This window comes from Doryrhamphus excisus, linkage group LG19 (genome assembly GCF_037039965.1).
Source record: "Doryrhamphus excisus strain RoL-2023G ecotype Guam linkage group LG19, RoL_Dexc_Guam_v1.1, whole genome shotgun sequence".
In the NCBI taxonomy this organism is placed as follows: Eukaryota; Metazoa; Chordata; class Actinopteri; order Syngnathiformes; family Syngnathidae; genus Doryrhamphus; species Doryrhamphus excisus.
This window is the reverse complement of record NC_136375.1, coordinates 4551711-4576690: the sequence shown is the minus strand read 5'-3', so window position 1 is coordinate 4576690 and position 24980 is coordinate 4551711. Positions and strand designations below refer to the sequence as shown.

Below are 24980 nucleotides of genomic sequence, written 5' to 3'. Positions count from 1 at the left end.
TCAGAGCTTTTCTTGTAGAAAATTGGAACCAAAGCGAAGTTTTTTTTAATTTTTTTGTTTTTAATAAATGCGTTTTTTTTTTTGGGAAAACCTGATGCGGCCCAGTCTCACCCAGACCCGAGCTCCAGTGGCCCCCAAGTAAATTGAGTTTGAGACCCCTGGACTAGTCTTTATCGTTTTCTTCATTAAACACACAAATATCAACCAAAAGCAGTTTAAGGCGTCCTAAAAAGTTAACACAAATTAGCAAAATAGATAGCAAGTTCCCAAACAAGAGGCCAACTGTATGTTTGTGTTTCTTAATATCAAGGTTCTAAGGTTTTTATTTTTGGAGCTCAAACATCAAGTTAACTTGAACGAATAATTGGTGTGACGAGACAATTAATCTGCTTAGTTTGGCTTGTTTCGCTGCCAAATGTGGTCATAAATGTCGTCTTAGTGGATCGCTCATGTCGCTGTCCTTAACTGTGCCACTGTGCCGGAGGGCGCCGCCCACTTTTACCCTTGGACCGCCGTCCTATAAAAACGTCCTGCAGACACAGTAGTAGTTGTTGTTGTGCTGATTGCGTAATTGTAAATGTGTTGAATAAAGTTAGCATTGTAGCAGTCAGCAGGCACTGACAGGATGCTATGTGAGGACAGTAGAAGGAAAAATAAGAATCTAACCCTGGGGGGGGTTACTTAGAAAAAAAAAAAAAAAGCAACACTCCATCCTTCTCAAGTTTGTTTACGTGTTGGAATCTGTTTCTCTTATCTGTTTGTCACCTCTCTCCCAGTCATAATGTCTTCTGGTCATCCTGACTGAGTGTGTAGCACGAGTGTGGCAGTCAGCAACGCATGGACTGGTTTCTGCTGCTTCTTTGTGTGTGTGTGTGTGTGTTGTTGTTGTTTTTTTTAACTCATTCATTCCCAGCCAGTAAATACCGGCCATTTTTGATGATTTTGAGTGATTTTTCAAGGTTTATTTTGACTATGAAACCCTCTAAACCCTCTAAAACTTTTTGACTCACGGGGCCGCATTGATTTAACAAAATTGACGGGGGGCTATATTATATATTTTACACTAACAGTCCAGCTGGCATTATTGTATCTGTAAAAGTGTCGTGCAATCTGCTGTATGTGCTTGTGTCCCTTTTCTCAGGAGCATTAAATAACCAAATTGATAAAACAGCTACTTAAACCATCAAAAGGTTATACCATGATGCCAGCTTATATGTTAAGTTTCAATTAAATACTTTGGAAAGAACGGGCGGGCCAGATGTGGCCCCCCGGTCGTAGTTTGCCCACCCCTGCTCTAAAATAACCTGCATCATGCATTAACACGTACACATGATAACATGTAATAGTTGCAGTATCTTGCCGTGTTTTGATGATTTAAAACATCAAAATAGGTATTTCCCATGCCGTCCGTTGTTAGCTCGTTTTCTCACACTGGAATGCACAGAAAAGGGAAAGAAATGTGTTGTTTAACATAAGGATAATAAGGATTGAAATGATGGGCAAAATTCCCCTTTAAAACTGCACCAAACATGCTCTCTTCTATTGTAGAGTTGCATCATCACCATGCAAAAAAATGTAAAAGACGTATAAATAGGTCTTTGGGAGTGAGCGGTTGGGTTTCAAAAATAATAATAATGGTGAATGAGTTAATGCTCGTGGAGAAGAGCGATACATGCTTTCATGTTTTATTGTCATATCATATGTGGCCCATGAAAGCCTGGAAATTAACACTAATTTTTGCAAATATATAAATTTTTTCAATTCATTTATTTATTATAATTGTACATTTTGTGTTTTTTTTAGTTTTTAATATTACTGTGAAAATATATCCTTTTTTTAACGATATTTATCAGTTAAATGCATTGTTTTAATGTAATTTTAATGTAAATAATAATGAATTAAATAAAAATATTATATTAAATTATCAATTAGTATTATTAATTATTAAATAATTAAATAATAATGTAATAATTTTTTATGTCTAAAAGACACTTCATCTTTCATGCTAAATCCATTTTAAAATCTTTTTTGTTAAAAAGTTCAGTTAATTAAAAATGAATATAATAATTATTTGTAATTAACAAAATGATATTTTAAATAGAAATAAAAAAGAATAAACAAACAAAAATCATAAATAATATATGTTTATTATTATTATTAATAATAATAATAATAATAAATTAGACGTCTGAGGAAGTTACTGTGCCATCTACCGTATGGACCTGGAAGGACAAGCGACACTCCCGTTCCCATGTGTTTGTTTATGAGCGATGATTGATTGAGAAACGACGAATAATGCTGTCTTCCCGTCCTCAGACGAGAAGGAGACGGCGTCCTGCACCACCATTTCCGACACCAAGTGCCAGTGCAAACCCGGAACGTTCTGCGTCTCCGACCAGGCCTGTGAAGTCTGCAAACGCTGTGCCAAGTAAGCGTATTTAACTTGGACCAATCAGAAAGCACCAATGGAGGCAGCTGATGATGTTTTGTGCTCAGGTGTAAATCAGGCGAGGAGGAGGAGAAGAAGTGCACCCACTCTTCCAACACCGTGTGCAGAAAGCGCCATACGTCTCCCACCCAAATCCCGTCCACCCAAACCACGCCCACTCCTGCCCCTGTCTCGCCAGCAAACATCGGTGTGGTAACTCATTCTCTTTTTTAAATGTTTTTTAGATTTTTAAACTCTGCTGACGTTGTCGTTTGTTTCTTCGTTGCTGTTGTGTTTCAGTCGTTCCCATCCTGTGCTGCGTCGTCATTGTTGTCCTCATCGTGCTGGCAGTGTGGTATTTTGTCATCAAACCGCATTTTTTTCAACCATGTGAGTGGAAAAACATGGCCGCCGCCTTTATATCATCTTAATGACTAATTGTCTGCTTTCTCCCCATAGGCATGAAGAGTCACTTTGAGGCCGACGAAATTGTGAAGGTTCCCATCGTAAGTCTTTTAATCAATAAACGTTTTTACTGCAAATGCCTGAATGTGAATATATACTGCCACAGACTGATGGGAAGGGACAGTTAGCTTCACAAGCTAACCCACCCAAACAAGTGCTTGAGTTGCCCATCTAAGGTATGAGCATTTCCGCAGGACTGCAATCTGTTTGCTAATGTTAGCATGCTAACAATTGTACCATGCTACAAAAATGTAAAAAAAAAAACTATGCTACTTTGCTACTCTTATCATGCTAGCGCTAACATGGTAACACCAGACATGATAGCATGATAGCAAGTTTTTATATAGGTTCCTACTCATGAAAACAGCTAAAATGGATAATGTTCATTTTAACTTTATCATGCTAAACTGTCTGCCAATGTTAAAACTAATGAAAATGGCTAAACACGCTAAATTTACCATGCTACCACTTAACATGATAGCACTGTTTCTGTAAGTCTACTTATACAAAGCGCAAAAAAGGCTGCTATGCTAACGTTAACATGCCGACTCCTAGCATAATAATCCATGTTCATGTTAGCATGCTAACAATGGTACCATGCTACTAAAATGTAAAAAAAATGCTACTATGCTACTGTTATCATGCTAGTGCTAACATGCTAACACCAGACATAATAGCAAGATAGCAAGCTTTTTATATAGGTTCCTACTCCTGAAAACGGCAAAAATGGTGCTATGTTAATTTTAACTTTAACATGCTAAACTGTCTGCCAACGTTAAAACTAATGAAAATGGCTACTATGCTCATGTTAACATGCTAACAATGGTACCAATGCTACAAAAATTTAAAAAAAATGCTACTATGCTACTCTTATTGTCCTAGCACTAACATGGTAACACCAGACATGATAGCATGATAGCAAGTTTTTATATAGGTTCCTACTCGTGAAAACTGCTAAAATGGATAATGTTAATTTTAACTTAACATGCTAAACTGTCTGCCAATGTTAAAACTAATGAAAATGGCTAAACACGCTAACTTTACCATGCTACTACTTAACATGATAGCACTAAGTGTTTCTGTAAGTCTACTTATACAAAGCGCAAAAAAGGCTACTATGCTAACGTTAACATGCTGACTCCTAGCATAATAATCCTTTTATAGAAGTGTCTACTCATGAAAATGCTATTATGTTCATGTTAGCATGCTAACAATGGTACCATGCTACAAAAATGTCCAAAAATGCTACTGTTATCATGCTAGCATTAACATGCTAACACCAGACATGATAGCATAATAGCAATCTTTTTATATAGGTTCCTACTCCAAAACAGCAAAAATGGTACTATGTTAATTTTAACTTTAACATGCTAAACTGTCTGCCAATGTTAAAACTAATGAAAATGGCTAAACACGCTAACTTTACCACGCTACCACTTAGCATAATAGCACAAAGTGTTTCACAAAGAAAGGGCTACTATGCTAACGTTAACATGACGACTAGCATAATAATCCCATTATAGAAGTATCTCCTTGTGAAAATGCTACTACGCTAATGTTAGCATGCTAACAAGGAACATGATACCGTAGCAGCACAAACAATAACCCTAGAAATTATGAATGAATAATTTTTTGTGCTTATTTGGGTTAGCCGTCTGTCACACACATACGGGTGTGAGTGTTAGCCGTCTGTCACACACATACGGGTGTGAGTGTTAGCCGCGTGGCTGCGTTAGCTGCCTCCAAATATCACAATACTCCGCCAAGTGTTGTTCTTCAAACGCCGTATTAAAGCCTATTAATGTGCTATACCCCCGCCAGGTATTTTTCGTGGTATGTGTTAGCCGTTAGATTAGCATGTGTTAGCAGTTAGGGCAAGACACTACACTGCATGTAAGGGTTACTGCAGGCTACATTAGTGCTAGCCTCAACTTGATCGACTTTTGTGATCGGCATTGCTGGCATTTTATCGGCATGTTTTATAGAAATCGGATGTTACTGATCGGGGCAAACCGCCTGCGTGTTATCTCTGGAAAGGTCTTGATCATAAGTAATGTGCGAGGGTACGACGCTGGGCCAGAATTGAGAAAGAGTCAGGCCCATTGAAAATTTCCATGGAAATTTTTCTCGTATTGCAAAATAATATCTGAATGAAAAACATGACTGCCAGGAGAGGTTGTAAAAACAGGACACGGCCTGGGGAAACAGGATATTTGGTCACCCTAGTGTACACACTTGCACTCGGTTCCGTAAGCGTGCCAATTTTGGCCATGTGGTGCTTTCCCAAATCTATCTTTGCACACGTATGTACGTATCACAATCATTTTCACCACTTTTGGTTGCGTTCTTTCACGTTAGTCCTTCCCCTTCCACTACGTAGCCAAGATGGCGACTGTCAAGGGTGATAAACTCGCCACTTGTGTACTGCATTTTACCGTACTTATCAATGTGAACGCAGTGCTTGCCTGTCAATACTTCCTGATGTGTGTGCGTGAAACAAGGTACTAAGCTTAGCTAGCATAGCCAAACAAACGCTTTAATGCGATGATTGTATGTTTTGTTATGAATTATGATGATAAATGTAAGTACTTGATTCGTCTGTTTAGGATGAGAGTGCCCCCACGGCAGAGGAGTGTCAGAACAGTCGGAACGCCGGCCTGGAGGGGGAGGATTCCAGGCCGGAGTCGCGACCCCTGCTGCAGGAGACGCAGGCCGGCATGACCAAGGCCTCGTCTCCCGTGGAGGACGAGGACCGCGGACTTGGGGACAGCCTCCCCAACACCACCAGCTCGTCTCAGACCAGCCTGTCGGCCCTCCCCACCGCAGCCTCGTCCGGGAACAGTCCTCAGGAGAGCCCGGCCGCCTGCAGGGTCACGCCTGCCGCCATGGTGAGCATCGGGACGGGACAGGGAAGGAAAGGCACGTTCTCGGCCCGTCCACTCGTCCTTCATGTCTCTTCACTCTTTCAGGAGGATCCTCTGCAGCATCGCTTGATCCCGCTGCAAGGTAGGACGCGCTCGCTATGAAAGCTCTCGGCCATTTTCATTTTGTTAAAGTAGCTCTCGCATGAAAAAACGTTGGCGACCACTGTGCAGGGACTCAGTTAACCTTGAATTTATTTAAGGATTTCAAACAGAGTGGGGAAAATGGACAAGGAAAGAAGCCACAAACTTACCACTTCCACACAGAATGGGAGGAGAACCTTTTTTTCTACTTTACATCCATGGTTGACATACTACATATTACCATAGTCTACCGCGAAACATAGCGACAAGGAAACCGCAATATTGCAAGGACCAACTGTGGTGCACCCCCCTTTTTCCCACAATGGTGTTTCCCACAGGTCTGCAATCGATATGTGGGGTGATGACACCATCTAACTTTCACACTTGTCCACCATGCCATTTTTCCCATCCGTCATTATGTTTATTTGAAGTGCATAACAAGTGGATATGTTGTCGGAGTTAGTGCACTCAGACCTGAGCACAAAGCGTACTTATTGAAGTATTCCGAGTGTTTTAACAATGAGTACATGTTTGTTTTCCAGAGTCCGAAAAGTCCCTGAGGAAGAGCTTCGACCTGTTCGACAAGCACCTGGACGTGAGGATCCACAACAAGTTCTTCAGGAACATTGGCGTCAGCGACAACCACATTCGCATGGCGGAGGGCGGCGTGGCGGGCGACAAAGTGTACGAGCTGCTGAAGAACTGGATGCAGCGTCAGGGCCTGAAGGCCGACATCAACCAACTGCTGCAGGCCCTGCTGGACCTGGACCAGCGCCGCTCAGCCGAGAGCATCGCCTCAGAGGCGCTGCGGCGAGGCTTCTACAAACACGCCCCCTGAAGGGACGCCGCCCCGCCGCGGGCGTGTTGATGCCCTTCGTGGACTTACTTCTTCGCGGCTTGGAGAGCCAGTAGTTTTTTGTTTTTTTTGAAGAACACATGAGACAAAAAGGGGAAGCCGAGCTGCTCGAAGGACGCTGAACGCCACAGAAAAAGAAGAAGTGAACTCACTGAGCGCCACCTTGTGGCGAGCACATGATACACTGGTCTGGCGCGCTGTTAGCGATTATGCCATGCACTGCCCCCTACTGGCACAATGTAGTCACGCTACCTGTTACACCACCATGAATGTTTCTCTGCTAGCATGAAGTCACTAAACGTTGTCAAATCACCTTTTTGCTCCGATTGTTACGGAAAAGAACCACGATGCTCCCGGCAACATTTTATTTATTCTCCTATTTATTATTCCGCGCCTTATTTATGCCTTTCAAGCAAAACGTGCACGCTCCCTCGGCCTCTAAAAGTTACATTTCAATCAGGAGTCCCGCAGCCCAAATAGTCCACTTCGCTAACCAGTCTCGGACTGCAGGTACGCATCCTCTTGTCCCGTTTAGCTTCGATGAAGGAAGTTTCAAACAGTTCAACTTTGTTACTACCAAACGTTAGCTTCTTTGCAATGAGCCTCAAAGTATGTGTGTGTGTGTTTATGTGCGTGTGTGTGCGCGCGCACACAGATGATTGTAGAGGTCCAATCAGGAACATGCTAGCTGAAACTGGACCCTCCTCCGCCCACCCCATCTGCCCTGTACAGAATGAGTCTACTGTATTGTGATGCTCAGTGCTGGCGCTGCCATCTAGTGGTCGACAAAGAAACTTCATCCTGCATCGATCTCAAAGGCTTGGTCACATGACTTTTTCATATTGTTTTCCAGCTGTGACTTCATGGAATGATTGAAGGAGCAAAGCAGCAGGGCAAAGAATTCGCTTTCATTGTTGGAATCAATAAAGTTAAGTGCTGTTAAGACTTAAATGATGAAAGATGTCCATTTTGATGAAATGTTTTGTACAGAGACTCCCTCGTGAATTATGAATGTTTGTTTTGTATTTGTTGGAAGAATAAATTGCTTTTTTGGACGTCATGGCTGCTTTTGTCATGAATGAAGTCTTTTTCCAGCTCTCATCTAAGCAACGCCGTATGTTAATTGAACCAAGTACAGCATCTAAAAGACAATGTTAACCAGCCTGCTGTTTCACGCCGACAGGACTTCTTTCCCACGGGAGAAGAAGTCAGATGACGGCGGCCTCGTGACATTCGGGCTGATTAGCTTGTTAGCTACAGGAAGTCATGGTTGGTGTTGCTGGAGAAACTAATGGTGGACTTGGACACGCACACCTTTCCTTTGTAGCGCTCAACTTGGCTTCGTTCACGTTTCTCCCCGTCTCTGATTGACGGGCCGTCAGTCCAGGATCAGCTGGGATGGACTCCGCCTCCTCAGAGTGTATGTCCTAAAAAGGCCTGTCCTATGAAGGTGGATCTTAAGTTTTATCCCAAGAGGCTTTGTCCTATAAGAGGGTGTGTGTCCTATAAGAGGGTGTGTGTCCTATAAGAGGGTGTGTGTTCTATAATAGGGTGTGTGTCCTATAAGAGGGTGTGTCCTATAAGAGGGTGTGTGTTCTATAAGAGGGTGTGTTCTATAAGAGGGTGTGTGTCCTATAAGAAGGTGTGTGTCCTATAAGAGGGTGTGTGTCCTATAAGAGGGTGTGTGTCCTATAAGAGGGTGTGTGTCCTATAAGAAGGTGTGTTCTATAAGAGGGTGTGTGTCCTATAAGAGGGTGTGTGTCCTATAAGAGGGTGTGTGTTCTATAATAGGGTGTGTGTCCTATAAGAGGGTGTGTCCTATAAGAGGGTGTGTGTTCTATAAGAGGGTGTGTTCTATAAGAGGGTGTGTGTCCTATAAGAAGGTGTGTGTCCTATAAGAGGGTGTGTGTCCTATAAGAGGGTGTGTGTCCTATAAGAGGGTGTGTGTCCTATAAGAAGGTGTGTTCTATAAGAGGGTGTGTGTCCTATAAGAGGGTGTGTTCTATAAGAGGGTGTGTGTTCTATAAGAGGGTGTGTTCTATAAGAGGGTGTGTTCTATAAGAGGGTGTGTGTCCTATAAGAGGGTGTGTGTCCTATAAGAGGGTGTGTGTCCTATAAGAGGGTGTGTGTCCTATAAGAAGGTGTGTTCTATAAGAGGGTGTGTGTCCTATAAGAAGGTGTGTGTCCTATAAGAAGGTGTGTTCTATAAGAGGGTGTGTTCTATAAGAGGGTGTGTGTCCTATAAGAGGGTGTGTGTCCTATAAGAGGGTGTGTGTCCTATAAGAAGGTGTGTTCTATAAGAGGGTGTGTGTCCTATAAGAGGGTGTGTTCTATAAGAGGGTGTGTGTTCTATAAGAGGGTGTGTTCTATAAGAGGGTGTGTGTCCTATAAGAGGGTGTGTGTCCTATAAGAGGGTGTGTTCTATAAGAGGGTGTGTGTCCTATAAGAAGGTGTGTGTCCTATAAGAGGAGCCTTGTCACAAGGTGTGTCTCCTAAGAGGATTAAGATTGTTTAAGATTGCTTGTCCCGAGAGGATGTGTTCTAAGAAGACCTGTGCTGAGAGGGTGTGTCCTAATAAGGCCTGTCCTAAGGAGGTGTGTCCTTGTCCAAAGAGGTGTGTCCTTGTCCTAAGAAGGTGTGTCCTCATCCAAAGGTGTGTCCTTGTCCTAAGAAAGTGTGTCCTTTTCCTAAGAGGTGTGTCCTTGTCCTAAGAGATGTGTCCTTGTCCTAAGAAGGTGTGTCCTTGTCCAAAGAAAGTGTGTCCTTGTCCAAAGAAAGTGTGTCCTTGTCCAAAGAAAGTGTGTCCTTGTCCTAAGAAGGCCTGTCCTGAGACGTGTGTCCTTGTCCAATGAAGGTGTGCCCTTGTCCTAAGAGTTGTGTCCTTGTCCTAAGAAGGTGTGTCCTTGTCCAAAGAAAGTGTGTCCTTGTCCTAAGAAGGCCTGTCCTAAGACGTGTGTCCTTGTCCTAAGAAGGTGTGTCCTTGTCCTAAGAGGTGTGTCCTTATCCTAAGAAGGTGTGTCCTTGTCCAAAGAAGGTGTGTCCTTGTCCTAAGAGGTGTGTCCTTATCCTAAGAAGGTGTGTCCTTGTCCAAAGAAGGTGTGTCCTTGTCCTAATAACGCCTGTCCTAAGATGTGTGTCCTTGTCCAAAGAAGGTGTGTCCTTGTCCTAATAACGCCTTTCCTAAGACGTGTGTCCTTGTCCAAAGAAGGTGTGTCCTTGTCCTAAGAGATGTGTCCTTGTCCTAAAGTGTGTGCTTGTCCTATAAGAAGGTGTGCCCTTGTCCTAAGAAGGCCTGTCCTAAGAGGTGGGTCCTTGTCCTAACAAGATGTGTCCTTGTCCTAAGAGATTTGTCCTTGTCCGAAGAAGGTGTGTCCTTGTCCGAAGAAGGTGCGTGACCACAGAATGCCTGTCTGAAGAGAGTGTCCTAAGAAGGTTTGTCCTAAGAGGGTGTGTCCCGAGTAGACCTGTCCTAAGAGGGTGTGTCCTAAGAGGGTGTGTCCCGAGTAGACCTGTCCTAAGAGGGTGTGTCCTAAGAGGGCGTATCCCTAAGTGTGTCGTGCAATCAGATCCCAATATGAACGAAGTGGACTCTTTGAGCGTTCCCGTTCCTGTCACGCGTGCCAAAGCATTGTGATGATGATCTAGCAGGCGTTCCTCCTGACCATCCTGCTGTCAGCCGTCACAGTGACTGAGATAATGCATTCAAGACGCCGCTGTCCTCCTGCAGTCCACACTGAGACGTGGACGTCCAAACATTTCTTTTTTTTTGCGCCACAATGGCAGCCTCCAGCTTCTTCTACGCGACCTTCGGGCTGTGCGTCTGCCTGGGCATCATCTGCGTGGTCTTTGTCAGCAGCTGGAACTCGCGCTGGCGCGGCGGCTTCGCTTGGGACGGCACGGAGTCGCAGTTCAACTGGCATCCTGTCCTGATGGTGACCGGACTGCTGGTTCTCTACGGCCTGGGTCGGTTAGGCTTCTTATTACACTTTTTCACTGCACTACACGTGGACACGCTGCTTTTAGTGCACACAACATCCAGCAGGTGGCACTGCTTTTCTTTTTTATATTTCATACAGATCAGTGATTCAATTGTAAAGTGAATGTGTGTAAAAAAAAAAAAATTTATTCTCATCGTGTTTTTAGGGAGTCATTTGTACATTATTGTAGAAAAAATATATATTTTTATAAAATAAAATAAAATAAAATAAAATAAAATAAAATAAAATAAAATAAAATAAAATAAAATAAAATAAAATAAAATAAAATAAAATAAAATAAAATAAAATAAAATAAAATAAAATAAAATAAAATAAATAAATTGAATTGAATTTTGAAATTGATGAACATATATGAAAAAATACTTTAATTACTATAAATTAAATTAAATTAAATTAAATTAAATTAAATTAAATTAAATTAAATTAAATTAAATTAAATTAAATTAAATTAAATTAAATTAAATTAAATTCTTATATATAGTCACTATAGCATTGCTAAAACAACACATTTAATGATGAATTAAGACTTTTTTTGGTTCTTTTTATCTGCTTTTGACCAGTTTACCTTATTTACTGCTTGTTAAGAGGCAACAATTAATTGAATTGCTGGATGCTCCTAGCTGCTGTGCTGTACCGCATCCCTTGCACGTGGTCCCAGAGGAAGCAGCCCTGGAAGCTCCTCCACGCCGGCCTCATGCTGGCCGCCCTACTGCTCTCCATCGTGGGCCTGTCTGCCGCCTTTGACGTCCACAGGAGCCTCAACATCCCACATATGTACTCCCTGCACAGCTGGGTGGGAATGTGCACCGTGGTCACCTTCGCATGTCAGGTAGGCCCGCCTCTGAGACCACAGCCTCCCTGTGAGATCTTCATTCACTTCTTCTGGATCAACAGTGGCTCCTCGGCTTGGCCGGCTTTCTCGTCCCCTGTTCTCCACTATGGTTCCGTGCTGGCCTGAAACCGCTCCACATCTGGATGGGAAAGGTTGTGCTGATTCTCGGGTTGGCCTCCTGCATCAGTGGAATCAATGAAAACCTTTTTTTTGTCCTGTGAGTAGAGAATCAGCACTTTAGGATGTGTATGATTTTAAGTCACACTTAAGCGTCATACAAAACAAAAGTCCTGTTATTCTTCTTGTTGTTGTCGTAGTGATGGAGTCTCTGCCGAAGCTTACAGCTTGTTGCCCGCAGAGGCCCAGTTTGCAAACACTCTGGGAGTCCTCATTGTGGCCTTCGGGGTGGTTGTGTTTGGAATCCTGGCCAAAGCGGACTGGCAGCGTCCCAACACAGACAACGAAGAGGCTCCTGTGAGTCCAGTGGTGTCATTCAAATGTGAAATGTGCTTCATGTTCTTGTTTTAATTGCAGCTTCTCCTCCGAGAGGAAGCCATTTGAACGTTCCAGTCAGATGACGACAGAGAATCACATGTTCCTGACATTTAAAGTGTGACAGATGACTTGATGTTAACAAACGTCCTGCATGAATAAAGAACTACTCTGTTCGAGCATTGTTCTCCTGTGGGATACATGAAGGAATTAAATTTGTTATGTCAATCCTGCCACCACACCAATTTACAATTCAACCGAAAAGAACATTGTTAAAATGATTATTATTGCACATCAAATATATGCTGTTTCAATGCGATCACATGATTAAGAGTTTCTTTTATGATTAAATGAATCAGATTGTACTTTGTTTATCCCACAAGGGGCCCATTTAAATGTTACAGCAGCAGAGAGATAAAAAAGCAATATACCAAACACCTACACAGAAAAGACAAACAATCCACTATGAAACATCGACTGTAAACATATCAACAGTAAACATATCAACAATATACAACAACCCATAAACTAAAGTGAGTAAAGTGAGTGTGAGATGACCACTTTATTTGACATGACTTAGGAACAATTAACATATTATGCTTTCTTTTTTAAAAAAAACGTCAAAATTTTTATTTAATCTCCATCAAATATTTATTTTACTTCCACCAAGTTAGTTTTATTGTTGTAGTACCTCTACCTTCCTCTCGGGTGCAGCAGCATCCAAGCCTACACTAAACCACGAGGAAGACATGTACTTCCGGTCAGGTCCGACTGCTGTCACAACAGTTAGCTACCTGAGTAGCTAACGACCGCGAATAAAAGCTATTTGTGTCAAAATGGATGTCAGTCAGACCAAGCAGGAACATCTGCTCGCATTAAAAGGTATTCCAACAACCAGCAACAACATGTTTTTAGAGAATTGTTACTTATAAGTGTCACAGGAGCTGGCTGTTTTTACTTCCTGTTGCTAGCTGCTAATGCTGCTAATCGTTACAAGCACATATTTTAGTACGGAGAGCTGAATATAATAATATTTTACAGACATATCTGGTTATATGACAACATGTGAGTTAGTAGTGTGTTTATCTTGAGGAATTGTTTAGACTCTTAATTATGTCCGGTTGGTGTTGTTTAGAACACAGCAGTTGTGTTGCTATGAAGTGCTAGTAAAATTGTGATCATTGTAGATACAGTATAGCCCCCACCTGGAGACGATGACTTTAGTTATACAGTGCACTAATAAAGTGACATTTTGTTTTGCAGTAATGCGACTAACCAAACCCACTCTCTTCACAAACCTACCAGTGACGTGCGAAGATCGAGACCTGCCAGGTGATACAATCTTTTATTTGTATGAAGGATTATTGTTTTTAGTGTTTCCCACAGGGCTGCGATGTATCTGTGGAGTTGGTTATCAAGGGGTATAGGGGTCATCATCTAATTTGCATCATTGGCCATGACACAGAACTAAGTGTCAGTGTGTGGACAGTTAAAAAAGAGCTCTATGGCATGTGTCATAAAAAATGTGTGAAATATTAATAACATATTTCATCACAGAAAATTATGTCCTAAACACTTTTCAGTGAACTCTCCAAATACTTCATTCATGTATCATCAACACCTATATATACCGATATACTCATTAAATTAGAAAGTGTTGTTCACATTGGGGCTGCACGGTGGAGGGGTGGTTAGCGTGCAGGCTAAACAGCTTGGAGATCCGAGTTCGATTCCACCCTGGGCCTCTCTGTGTAGAGTTTGCATGCGTGGGTTTTCTCCAGGTACTCCGGTTTCCTCCCACATTCCAAAAACATGCTAGGTTAATTGGCCACTCCAAATTGTCCATAGGTATGAATGTGAGTGTGAATGGTTGTTTGTCTATATGTGCCCTGTGATTGGCTGGCCACCAGTCCAGGGTGTACCCCGCCACAAATCCAAGGAAAGTGCAGATTCTGGAAGATCTAGAAAGCTCTTTGTGCAGTTTATTGTGTGTAGCTTCTCCACAGGAGTCCACAACTCAATACAAAGGGTCGAAATAGGCCTCCTTTAAAGCTAATGTACATGTAATTGTACAGCTAATAGCTCACTATTTTGTAGAATTGAGTACCCAGCATGTCTTGCGGGCACTCTGTTGGGCACAGTTAACATTAGGATTTTGCATGCACACTTACCTGTTACCTGATGTACTGTTTATTTTGTGGTTTGGTCAGCCTGCAACACAGACTGTCCTACGGTAACGTATTTGTGAGACTGGGAGAGACTCTGTGGCGGTCCAAATGTAATTGTGGTGGGTTGCCACAAAGAAATGAATGTGTTGGAGGAAACACTGTTTTTTTATGTTTGTAACAATACTATATTTTATATTTTCGGCAGGTGACTTGTTCGGTCAGCTCATGCGGGATGACCCGTCTACCATCAAAGGTGCCGAGACGTTGATGCTGGGCGAGATGCTAACGCTACCTCAGAACTTTGGGTGAGTCTTCAGCAATTAGCACGAGGGCGTGCTGCTTTCGAGTGCTAATTCAGAGTCAGACTTTTTTTCCTCTTTCAGGAACATTTTCCTGGGCGAGACCTTCTCCAGCTACATCAGTGTGCACAACGACAGCAGTCAGGTGGTGAAGGACATTCTGGTCAAGGTACGGCCACCGCCATCTTGACACCCAGAATACCACCCTCATCTCCCCAAACCCGCCAAACCTCCCTTGTGATCCTCCTCAGGCGGACCTCCAGACCAGCTCACAAAGACTCAATCTGTCGGCGTCCAACTCAGCCGTGGCTGAACTCAAACCTGAGTGCTGCATTGATGACGTCATTCACCACGAGGTCAAAGAGATCGGAACACACATGTGCGTCATTCCTCCTCCTTTGTTGATAGTCTGTGGTTATCATCATCATTGACAGTTGTGCAGTAATCCCTCGCCACTTGACGCTTCAAATTTTGCAGCTTTACTCCGGCACGGTTTACCCGAGCAAAATATAAATATAAATTGCGCTGTTTCTTCATTGAATAAGGCATATTATTTGTCCAAAAAATATGCATATTTAAGAAAATGTTATGTATTTTTTTTTAGGACTGGCGGCAACTAATTTATTTGATAAATTATGCAAATTTTTTGTAGCATAACTAATGCACAAGCATCATGGCAAGCCACACCTCTTTTATTAGGACAGCAGATGTAAGCACGGTGTAGTAGACATAGACTCCCTTTATTGTCATTGCACAAAAACACAGTAGTGAAATTGCCAACGAAATGTTGTTGCCTGGCTCCCATATAATAACAGACACAAAAGAAGATAAGTAATAATAAATAATAATAATAATAATGTGGAGAATAAATAGATAGAATAGACACCAAATATGAACAACATAATGTAAAGTACAGCGTGAACAGTAAATTGCCCAAATAATTTAAATAATTTAAATAAATAATAATAATGTAAGTAAAGGTAGAGGGGCTTATTTGGCATTCAGCAGTCTGATGGCCAGGGGGAAGTAGCTGTCTCTGAACCTGGTCGTCCTACAGCGGATGCTGCAGAGCCTTCTCCCCGATGCCAGGCGAGAGAACAGTCCATGCTGGGGGCGTGTATCCCCACAAAGTCACGCGGAGTCTTTTACTCAACTTTATTCTGACCTGAACACATCAACAGCAGCACAGCAGTTCCAACACATCTCTCATAAGGCTAAAAATAAACAACTACCGAAAAATGTCATCCAATACTTGGAGAGGAGAAATATGATCTCAGGGAAGAACTAAATTTGAAACACTTCTATGCTAGGACTACGTTATGCTAGCCATAGCATTTCAGTATGTGGAATCAAACTATGGAATGGATTGACTAAGGATCTCAAACAATGCACAACGATGAGCCAATTCAAGAAACAATACAAGCAGTTGATGTTTGCTAAATACAAGGATGAAGAGTCTTGAACATAATGTGCTATATACAGTGCATCCGGAAAGTATTCACAGCGCTTCACTTTTTCTACATTTTGTCATGTTACAGCCTCATTCCAAACTGAATTAAATTAATGTCTTACCTCAAAATTCTACACAAAATACTCCATTATGACAATGTGAAAAAGTTTTTTTTTGACTTTTTTTGAATTTATTAAAAATAGAAAACAAAAAAATCACATTTACATAAGTATTCACAGCCTTTGCCATGAAGCTTAAAATTGAGCTCAGGTGCATCTTTTTTCCACTGATCATCCTTGAGATCTTTCTACAGCTTAATTGGAGTCCACCTGCAGTAAAGTCAGTTGATTGGACATGATTTGGAAATATAATAACTGTCTATATAAGGTCCCACAGTTGACTGTGCATGTCAGAGCACAAACACCAAGCATGAAGTCAAAAGAACTGTCTGTAGACCTGCGAGACAGGATTGTCTTGAGGCACAAATCTGGGGAAGGATACAGAAAAATTTCTGCTGCTTTGAAGGTCCCAATGAGCACAGTGGCCTCCATTATTGGTAAATGGAAGACGTTTGGAACCACCAGGACTCTTCCTAGAGCTGGCCGGCCTTCTAAACTGAGCGATCGGGGAAGAAGGGCCTTAGTCAGGGAGGTGACCAAGGCCCCGATGGTCACTCTGTCAGAGCTCCAGCGTTCCTCTGTGGAGAGAGGAGAGCCTTCCAGAAGGACAACCATCTCTGCAGCAATCCACCAATCAGGCCTGTATGGTAGAGTGGCCAGACGAAAGCCACTCCTTAGTAAAAGGAACATGGCAGCCCGTCTGGAATTTGCCAAAAAGCACCTGAATGACTCTCAGACCATGAGAAACAAAATTCTCTGGTCTGATGAGACAAAGATTGAACTCTTTGGTGTGAATGCCAGGCGCCATGTTTGGAGGAAACCAGGCACTGCTCATCACCAGGCCAATACCATCCCTACAGTGAAGCATGGTGGTGGCAGCATCATGCTGTGGGGATGTTTTTCAGCAGCAGGAACTGGCAGACTAGTCAGGATAGAAGGAAAATGAATGCAGCAATATATAGAGATATCCTGGATGAAAATATTGCTGCATTCATTTTTCCTTCTATCCTGACTAGTCGAATAATGGAGGCCACTGTGCTCATTGGGACCTTCAAAGCAGCAGAAATGTTTCTGTATCCTTCCCCAGATTTGTGCCTCAAGACAATCCTGTCTCGCAGGTCTACAGACAGTTGTTTTGACTTCATGCTTGGTGTTTGTGCTCTGACATGCACAGTCAACTGTGGGACCTTATATAGACAGTTATTATATTTCCAAATCATGTCCAATCAACTGAATTTACTGCAGGTGGACTCCAATTAAGCTGTAGAAAGATCTCAAGGATGATCAGTGGAAAAAAGATGCACCTGAGCTCAATTTTGAGCTTCATGGCAAAGGCTGTGAATACTTATGTAAATGGAATTTTTTTGTTTTCTATTTTTAATAAATTCAAAAAAAGTAAAAAAAAAAACCTTTTTCACATTGTCATAATGGAGTATTTTGTGTAGAATTTTGAGGTAAGACATTAATTTAATTCAGTTTGGAATGAGGCTGTAACATGACAAAATGTGGAAAAAGTGAAGCACTGTGAATACTTTCCGGATACACTGTATATCACTATATTGACACTTACTATGGTACCCATTATGTCATTGGATGCTCATATCACCTCGTACTTCGGTACAAGGTGCATTATTAAAAAAAAAAAAACAAACTTAAACTGTATTATAGAAAGCAGGAAGTGAACAAATGTAACAGTTACTGATTGTAAAAGTACCAGATGGAGGGGTAGGATTTAATTAGCTTTGCTTTTTCCTACTCCTTTTGGACATGTGGAACTGTGAACTGATTATGGGATGCACTCAATTGTAATCTGGTGCATGTTCAAATGAAATTAAACCATTACCATTACCCCTTCAACATCGGAACGACGCTTCCTCACTGTCACTAGATGACCCTGAGATGCATTCACAGACACTCCAGACATCACAGCAATGTCTTAATTGTGCATGTGTGTGGTGTAAATAAACACCAATACAAAGATCAATCCAATCAGTGGACATTCTTATCACTCGCTTTGTAACTCTGAACGCGGAAGGAAGTACAGTTTGCTGTATTGAAGTTTTCTCAGAAGATACACTCAAAACGTAATTGAAACGTAAATAACACGGTTAAAGTGAGATTCAATGTTCCGCTATGTCTAAAGAAATTAGCAAATAGATTTTCAGACGTGTATTTCAGACATATTTGCAAATGGCGATTGATCATGATTGATTATTTTCATTCATTCATTCATTTTCTACCGCTTATCCTCACAAGGGTCGCGGGGGGTGCTGGAGCCTATCCCAGCTGTTTTCGGGCGAGAGGCGGGGTACACGCTGGACTGGTGGCCAGCCAATCACAGTGCACATATAGACAAACAACCATTCACACTCACATTCATACCTATGGACAATTTGGAGTCGCTAATTAACCTAGCATGTTTTTGGAATGTGGGAGGAAACCGGAGTACCCGGAGAAAACCCACGCATGCACGGGGAGAACATGCAAACCACCGAGGGTGGGATTGAACTTGGGTCTCCTAGCTGTGAGGTTTGCGTGCTAACCACTCGACCACCATGCAGCCAATTGATTAATTTGACAGCCCTAATTCTGCCGAAATGAAGCATTTATAAAAGTCAAGCAGTGTGTTAAAGGTGTTCAAGACACATTCAAAGGCGTCACTAGGTGTCAGCAATGTTACAGTGATGAGACAAAAGCACAGGAATCCAAAAAAGGAACAGCAAGGAACTCTTTCAGTGCTAGCGTGTGAGTCAATTATACGTCTTACATGCCTTCTTTTCTCTGATTATGTCTACTATATTGGGTAATAGAAGTGTAAAGGCGCCTATAGGGGTGTTATTTCATGTCTGGAGGGCTCTGATAACGTTAAAAAACGTGTCTCGAAGTTTTTCTTTGCCCTAACAACGAAAATATTCCATTTATAAACCAATTAACGGCGATAAAGCAGGGATTACTGTACACTAGCATAACATTAGCATGTGTTGCTAAAAGGTAACATGCTCCTTTCCGCTATGAAAGAAAAGAATATTAATAACCAGAACTTTTTAGTCTGAGAACACCCTGTGGATGCACTGCAGTAACTCTGTACTGATGATAAGTTTTTGCATTTGTCTCCCTGCAGCCTGGTTTGCGCCGTCAGCTACACAACGCAGTTCGGAGAGAAGCTCTACTTTCGCAAGTTCTTCAAATTCCAGGTGAGGGACGGAGCTGAGTGTTCTAATTAGAGGCCATGTGTGGCATGTCGCAGCGGACTGCCCCCCCTCTACCCCCACTGGACATTGAGCAGGGTTGTCATAGTTTGTTCTGCTGCTGGTGAGCGATGGAGACATTCAGCTTGCATTCTATCCTCAACCAGGTCCTGAAGCCGCTGGATGTGAAGACAAAGTTCTACAACGCAGAGGTAGGTTAACGCGTCGTCATGTTTTCTTTTGTTTTTTTTTATTGTAGTAGGTGGCTTGAGAAGGGTCCCCCGGGGAACCCTGCACCTCCCCAAAAGTCCCCAAAGTGGAGATGCAAGGTTCTTCTGGGTGCATACCTTCAATAGAGCTTTTAGAATGCAGCAGTATTCATTCATGGTCATCATCTTTGGCATGTGCTCATTTTGTCTTTTATTTTCTCCATTAGAGTGACCTGAGTTCTGTGGTAATGCTCTCTTATGTTCTCATCGCTTCTTCTCTTCGCAAACAACAACGTTGGAAGCATTAGCGATGCTACTAATGCCTTTTAAATCATTCAACACATTAACCTTCCATTGTTGTTGTTTGATCCTTCCTGTCAACACGCCTTCTCGCCACTTCCTCCTGCACTGGCCTGCTTGTGTGTGTGTGTGTGTTAATTGATTGACAAGAAAATTTTAAATCATGTGGTTAAGAACCGAGTGAGTCTGGTGAGACAAAGATTCCAAACAATCAAGGGGACGGGGGTGGGGGGGCTGGGGGCCTGGCTGGGCTGGTTTTGCACGGTGGTCTCTCTGGAGGCTTTGAATGGCGGCATGAACTCATCTCTGCTGCTCTCACTCAGCATCGACCGCAAAGAGCCCAAAAGAGCACCAGAACCAAGTAGGACACCTGATTTGTGTTCACCTGCTGCTGGCTGCTTGATGTTCTTCGTCAACACACTCATGTTAACCCTCGCACGCCCAAACTTGTTCAGTTTTAACGTCCCGTTCCCTTTTCGTTGATTATACTACTGATTGATTTGAGTACTACCTATAGTAGCCTCCACTCTTATAAATGCTACCCCGCACCATTTTAGTGGTTCCCACGGGACTGTAATCTATCTGTGGCATTGGTTTGGGGTTTTGGGGGTGGTGGTAGATGGCGTCGTCATCTAATGTGCATAATTTACAAATTAGAAAAACACACTCATGATGTTTCCTGAATGTACACATCATTGCACATCTCATATTTTACTCTACTGATGAACAGATGTGTTATCATGCGTCTAATGCAGGGGTTCCCAAACTTTACCGACGCTGGCCCACTTGAAAATCTAAAAAATGTCTGCGGCCCACCTTTGTCCTGTAAACAGTACATAGACAAAATGCTGCAATCTCAGCGCACTTAACTTATTATTATTATTATTCATTCATTTTCTACCACTTTTCCTCACGAGGGAGCCTATCCCAGCTGTCTTCGGGCGAGAGGCGGCGTACACCCTGGACTGGGCAATCACAGGGCACATATAGACAACAACCATTCCCACTCACATTCATACCTATGGACAATTTGGAGTCGCCAATTAACCTAGCATTTTTTTGGAATGTTACCCGGAGAAAACCCACGCATGCACAGGGAGAACATGCAAACTCCACACAGAGATGGCCGAGGGTGGGATTGAACTCTGGTCTCCTAGCTGTGAGGTCTGGCGCGAACCAATCTGGAAGATAAACTGATTTGTAATAATGCACATACAGTGGTGCCTTGGTTAGCATCATTAATTCATTCCAGAAGGTCCAACTCAAACCAAAACAGACTCAAACCAAGGCAAGTTGTCCTATAGAAAATATTGTAAATCCAATGAATCCAAAAATATAACACAAAACGCGTTTTATAGACAATAATTATAGATTTGCAAGCAGAAAATAATATAAAAATAATTATAAATGAATAAACGGATTATTTTTGTCAAAAACAGCAGCACCACACAGAGGTGGGACACATTGTGGCCGTGTCTTGTTTACCTACCTCTGAAATGTCCATGCTATTCTCTGTAAGCTGTAACATTCCCTTGTCTCAGTACGATCCATTGTCTTGCTTTTTTGTGTTTGTCTCTCTGGCAGCAGCAACTCTGACATAAAAAAAACGCTATTTGCCCTAAAAATGGTGCCTGCGGCCCACAATGCATTGCACGATGACATGCATTTTCAAGATTTCGTCTTGGCTGCGTTATCCAAGATGGCGGTGTTAACAAACCGCGCACCATATTGGACGGTAACCAAGTGGGCGAAATGCAAACATTTTGGACACACTAACCAAGGCGGCTGTTAACTGAGGTACCACTGTATCCTAAACCAAGGGTGTCCAAAGTGTGGCCCCGGTTGCCATTTATGGCCCGTGGCTCTGTTTTTTTTTTTATTTTGCCTCATTGTGCACGTTCTGAAAATACCATTAAGCGAGAAAACCCAGCACAAATGGAACAATTTTATGGGAATAGAGACAAAATATTATTTATATATACGTTTTAATATAAATTTATTATAAATTATGATACTAAGAGCAAAAAAAATTGCATATGGTTGAAATATTAAAGACGGAAATATGTAATTTTTTTAAAAGTCATAATCTTATGGGAAACAAAAAAATTATTTTGAAATATTAGGAAATTTAAGTTGGGTAAAAATTTTACAATAAGAAAATCTAAATATAAACATCATATCTCGAATATCATCATATCAAGAAAAATGGTACATGAAGAAAGTAGAAATGTTTTTTTAGTGTAGTTTTTCAGTGTGTAACCCCCAATTTTTTCTTCAACTTTGACTGCCACTTACACAGACATGTGGCTAATCTATGGCGAGATTCTAATCTGGTGACATCACGTTTACATCAGAACCACGAGTCAGTGGGGAAACGGTAGCTCTTTCTTTGGCAGGAGCCAATCGCGAGCTATCAGTGCACTCACAACAATATACCAAACCAACAACTTAACACAAAGAAATATACATACATGTGCCAATATGAGTTTAAAATGGAAAATAATGCATTGCGTTATTCATTGAACGCATTTATTCCTTGCAGCGATGCATCTCTCTGGGCTCCTCTGGTTCCCTCAAGACGCGACATTGCAGCTCCAGCCATCCATCTCTTTTATATGCTGCTTGTCTTCCAATTCAATCTTTGCTCAGACAAAATGCATTATGGAACAACTTCAAATGTTTTTTTCAACTCGTATTGGCACATGTTTTTATATTTATTAGGTAGAGCTTTTCAATGTTAAGCTACTGTGTGATGAGTTTAGTGTTCTTTGAAAGATGATACCATAAGTCAGATGGCTGCTTTGAGTAATGAACTCCTGACCTCATAGCTCGTGATTAGCTCCTGTCAAATAAAGAGCCTGGTCCTTTTGGGTGTAGTGGGTGTGGCTTATACACTGGAATTTACGGTAAAGTAAAAAACAAGCATAACCTGTAATGTAAGAAAAACATATGATTATTTGTAGTAGTAGTATATTAATAATACACTTTGTCACCGATAAGACAAAACTGACATGCAGGCTTTTTTAAATATAAAAAATGTCTACCATATCGCCATAGTTTGGTTAAACAAATTCAAAAGTGGCCCCCACATCCTTTCATTTTATTGCCGTCATTGCGTCAGCTTTGGGCCTGTGAGGGTTAAACGAGTGCTTGTTGCTCCGAGCCTAACCCCCCCCACACCTGCTAGCACTTTGACCCCCTGCCCCTCTGAGGTGACCTGTTGTCACCGCAGACAGACGAGGTCTTCCTGGAGGCTCAGATCCAGAACATCACCACGTCGCCCATGTTCATGGAGAAGGTGTCTCTGGAGCCTTCCATGATGTACAACGTGAGCGAGCTCAACACGGTCACGCACAAAGACCGAGGGTAACGTGGCCTTCGTCCCGCGAACGTCGGATGTGGCGTATGTGAAAGGTTGACTTAGACTCCTCTCGTCCTTCCAGAGTGTCAACGTTCGGGAAGATGTCCTACCTGCAGCCCATGGACACGCGGCAGTACCTCTACTGCCTGAAGCCCAAGCCCGAGTACGCAGAGAAAGCCGGCGTCATCAAGGGCGTGACGGTGATCGGGAAGCTGGACATCGTGTGGAAGACCAACCTGGGGGAGAGAGGGCGGCTGCAGACCAGCCAGCTGCAGCGAATGGTACTTTTGTTTCCGACATGTTTAATCTGGTTCTGTGGCTGGATAGACTACCGTCTTACATTACAAAAAATGTTGTTTCAACCTTTCTCTGTTCTTTAGTAATGAGCAGCAGAACATAGGTACGTTTAAGGAAAATATCAGTTCCCCACTAAAAAAGGGAGAAAATCCGCTTTTTGTGAAAAGACACATTACAAACATAACTTTCACTTTGACACAAATATTTTATTGCTTTTGCGACAGCTCAAATATCTAAACGACTATATAAAAAATATCAAAATAACAATTTAAATAAAAATTTTAATACAAATTTAAATAAAAATAAAAATAAAAAACACCATGAACTATTTCTAGGTTTCACATTTGGAACTGAACTACTATGTGTGCTTGCGTCTACGTTAAAATAACCTTCTGCTCGCTACACTCCTCCATGGTCTCTCATTGCCTCCTGTCGTCTGATTTTTCCATCCACATGATCGCCGCCCAGCTCTCATCAAATGCACTTCTGCCACCTTGTGGCCGTTTTTGTGGCTTAAAATTGCTCTGAAGCGAAATCCATGAGTGTGTAGTTGCGTCATCAACTCTTATATAAAGGTATAACTACATCTTTAATAAGGAAATAAGGAACATCACATATTTTACATTTACACAATCCAACATGTCTTAAAAGCTGCATGGCGGACGAGTGATTAGCACGCAGGCCTCACAGCTAGGAGACCTGAGCTCAATTCCACCATTGGCCATCTCTGTGTGGAGTTTGCAAGTTCTCCCCGCGCATGCCTTGGTTTTCTTCAAAAACATGCTAGGGTAATTAGTGACTCCAAATTGTCCATAGGTATGAATGTGAGTGTGAATGGTTGTTTGTCTATATGTGCCCTGTGATTGGCTGGCCACCAGTCCAGGGTGTACCACGCCTCTCGCCCGAAGACAGCTGGGATAGGCTCCAGCACCCCCCCCCCCCTCGTGAGGCTAGGCGGTATAAAATGAATGAATGAATAATTTATTAGTTCCTTAATATTGTTCATTTGGCATTGTCTATGTTGTTGACTTCCAAGTCTTGTGAGTTGTGTCGCTCAGTCTTGTCCAAATACGTCATATTGTCTTCTTGGACACATCTCCCAGGCTCCAGGCTACGGAGACATACGGCTGTCCATGGAGACCATTCCTGACACGGTGAACCTTGAAGAACCGTTCGACATCAGCTGTAAAATCACAAACTGCAGGTCAGGGAACGCCTCCGGCTCCGCCGCCGTCTTTCCCGCTCCGCAGTGTACCCTCACCCTCACCGCCTCCGCCTGTGTGTGCGTTGCAGTGAAAGGACCATGGACCTGGTTCTGGACATGTGCAACACGTCCTCCATACACTGGTGCGGCGTGTCGGGCCGAGCCTTGGGGAAGCTCAGCCCCGCCGCCTCGCTCTCCCTCCCACTTACACTGCTGTCGTCCATGCAGGGTCTGCAGGTACCCTACCACGCACTTTGACCTCACTTTGCACCTGAACCCGTCCGTCACGCAGCGTTCTTTTTTCATTGC

The 24980-nt window shown here is 42.4% G+C and overlaps 3 protein-coding genes across 5 annotated transcripts in view; all 3 read left to right on the top strand.

Moving 5' to 3' along the window:
* The window catches only part of LOC131107362 (tumor necrosis factor receptor superfamily member 10B), a 31959-nt gene extending 24150 nt beyond the window's left edge, over positions 1–7809 (top strand). Inside the window, exons 4-10 of one of the 2 annotated variants that reach the window (XM_058057310.2) lie at positions 2317–2428; positions 2497–2636; positions 2729–2818; positions 2888–2934; positions 5500–5781; positions 5863–5899; positions 6441–7809. In XM_058057310.2, coding sequence (XP_057913293.2) covers positions 2317–2428; positions 2497–2636; positions 2729–2818; positions 2888–2934; positions 5500–5781; positions 5863–5899; positions 6441–6736 — 1004 coding nt within the window. In that variant the 3' untranslated portion in view covers positions 6737–7809. Of the gene's footprint in view, positions 1–2316; positions 2429–2496; positions 2637–2728; positions 2819–2887; positions 2935–5499; positions 5900–6440 lie in introns of both variants that reach the window. The other variant, XM_058057309.2, reaches the window with a different exon arrangement.
* A 2498-nt stretch (positions 7810–10307) lies between these two features.
* Positions 10308–12241, top strand: LOC131107368 (lysosomal membrane ascorbate-dependent ferrireductase CYB561A3-like). The gene is made up of 5 exons (XM_078799003.1): positions 10308–10717; positions 11373–11581; positions 11647–11801; positions 11902–12058; positions 12119–12241. Exons 1-5 carry the CDS (start codon positions 10531–10533, stop codon positions 12143–12145), a joined length of 735 nt encoding a protein of 244 aa, XP_078655129.1. The 5' UTR covers positions 10308–10530; the 3' UTR covers positions 12146–12241.
* A 564-nt stretch (positions 12242–12805) lies between these two features.
* The window catches only part of trappc13 (trafficking protein particle complex subunit 13), a 15696-nt gene continuing 3521 nt past the window's right edge, over positions 12806–24980 (top strand). Inside the window, exons 1-12 of one of the 2 annotated variants that reach the window (XM_058057313.2) lie at positions 12806–12958; positions 13340–13408; positions 14450–14549; positions 14628–14712; positions 14795–14922; positions 19234–19306; positions 19468–19512; positions 19737–19754; positions 23042–23175; positions 23253–23451; positions 24571–24671; positions 24761–24908. In XM_058057313.2, coding sequence (XP_057913296.1) covers positions 12913–12958; positions 13340–13408; positions 14450–14549; positions 14628–14712; positions 14795–14922; positions 19234–19306; positions 19468–19512; positions 19737–19754; positions 23042–23175; positions 23253–23451; positions 24571–24671; positions 24761–24908 — 1146 coding nt within the window. In that variant the 5' untranslated portion in view covers positions 12806–12912. The remainder of the gene's footprint in view (positions 12959–13339; positions 13409–14449; positions 14550–14627; positions 14713–14794; positions 14923–19233; positions 19307–19467; positions 19513–19736; positions 19755–23041; positions 23176–23252; positions 23452–24570; positions 24672–24760; positions 24909–24980) is intronic. The other variant, XM_058057316.2, reaches the window with a different exon arrangement.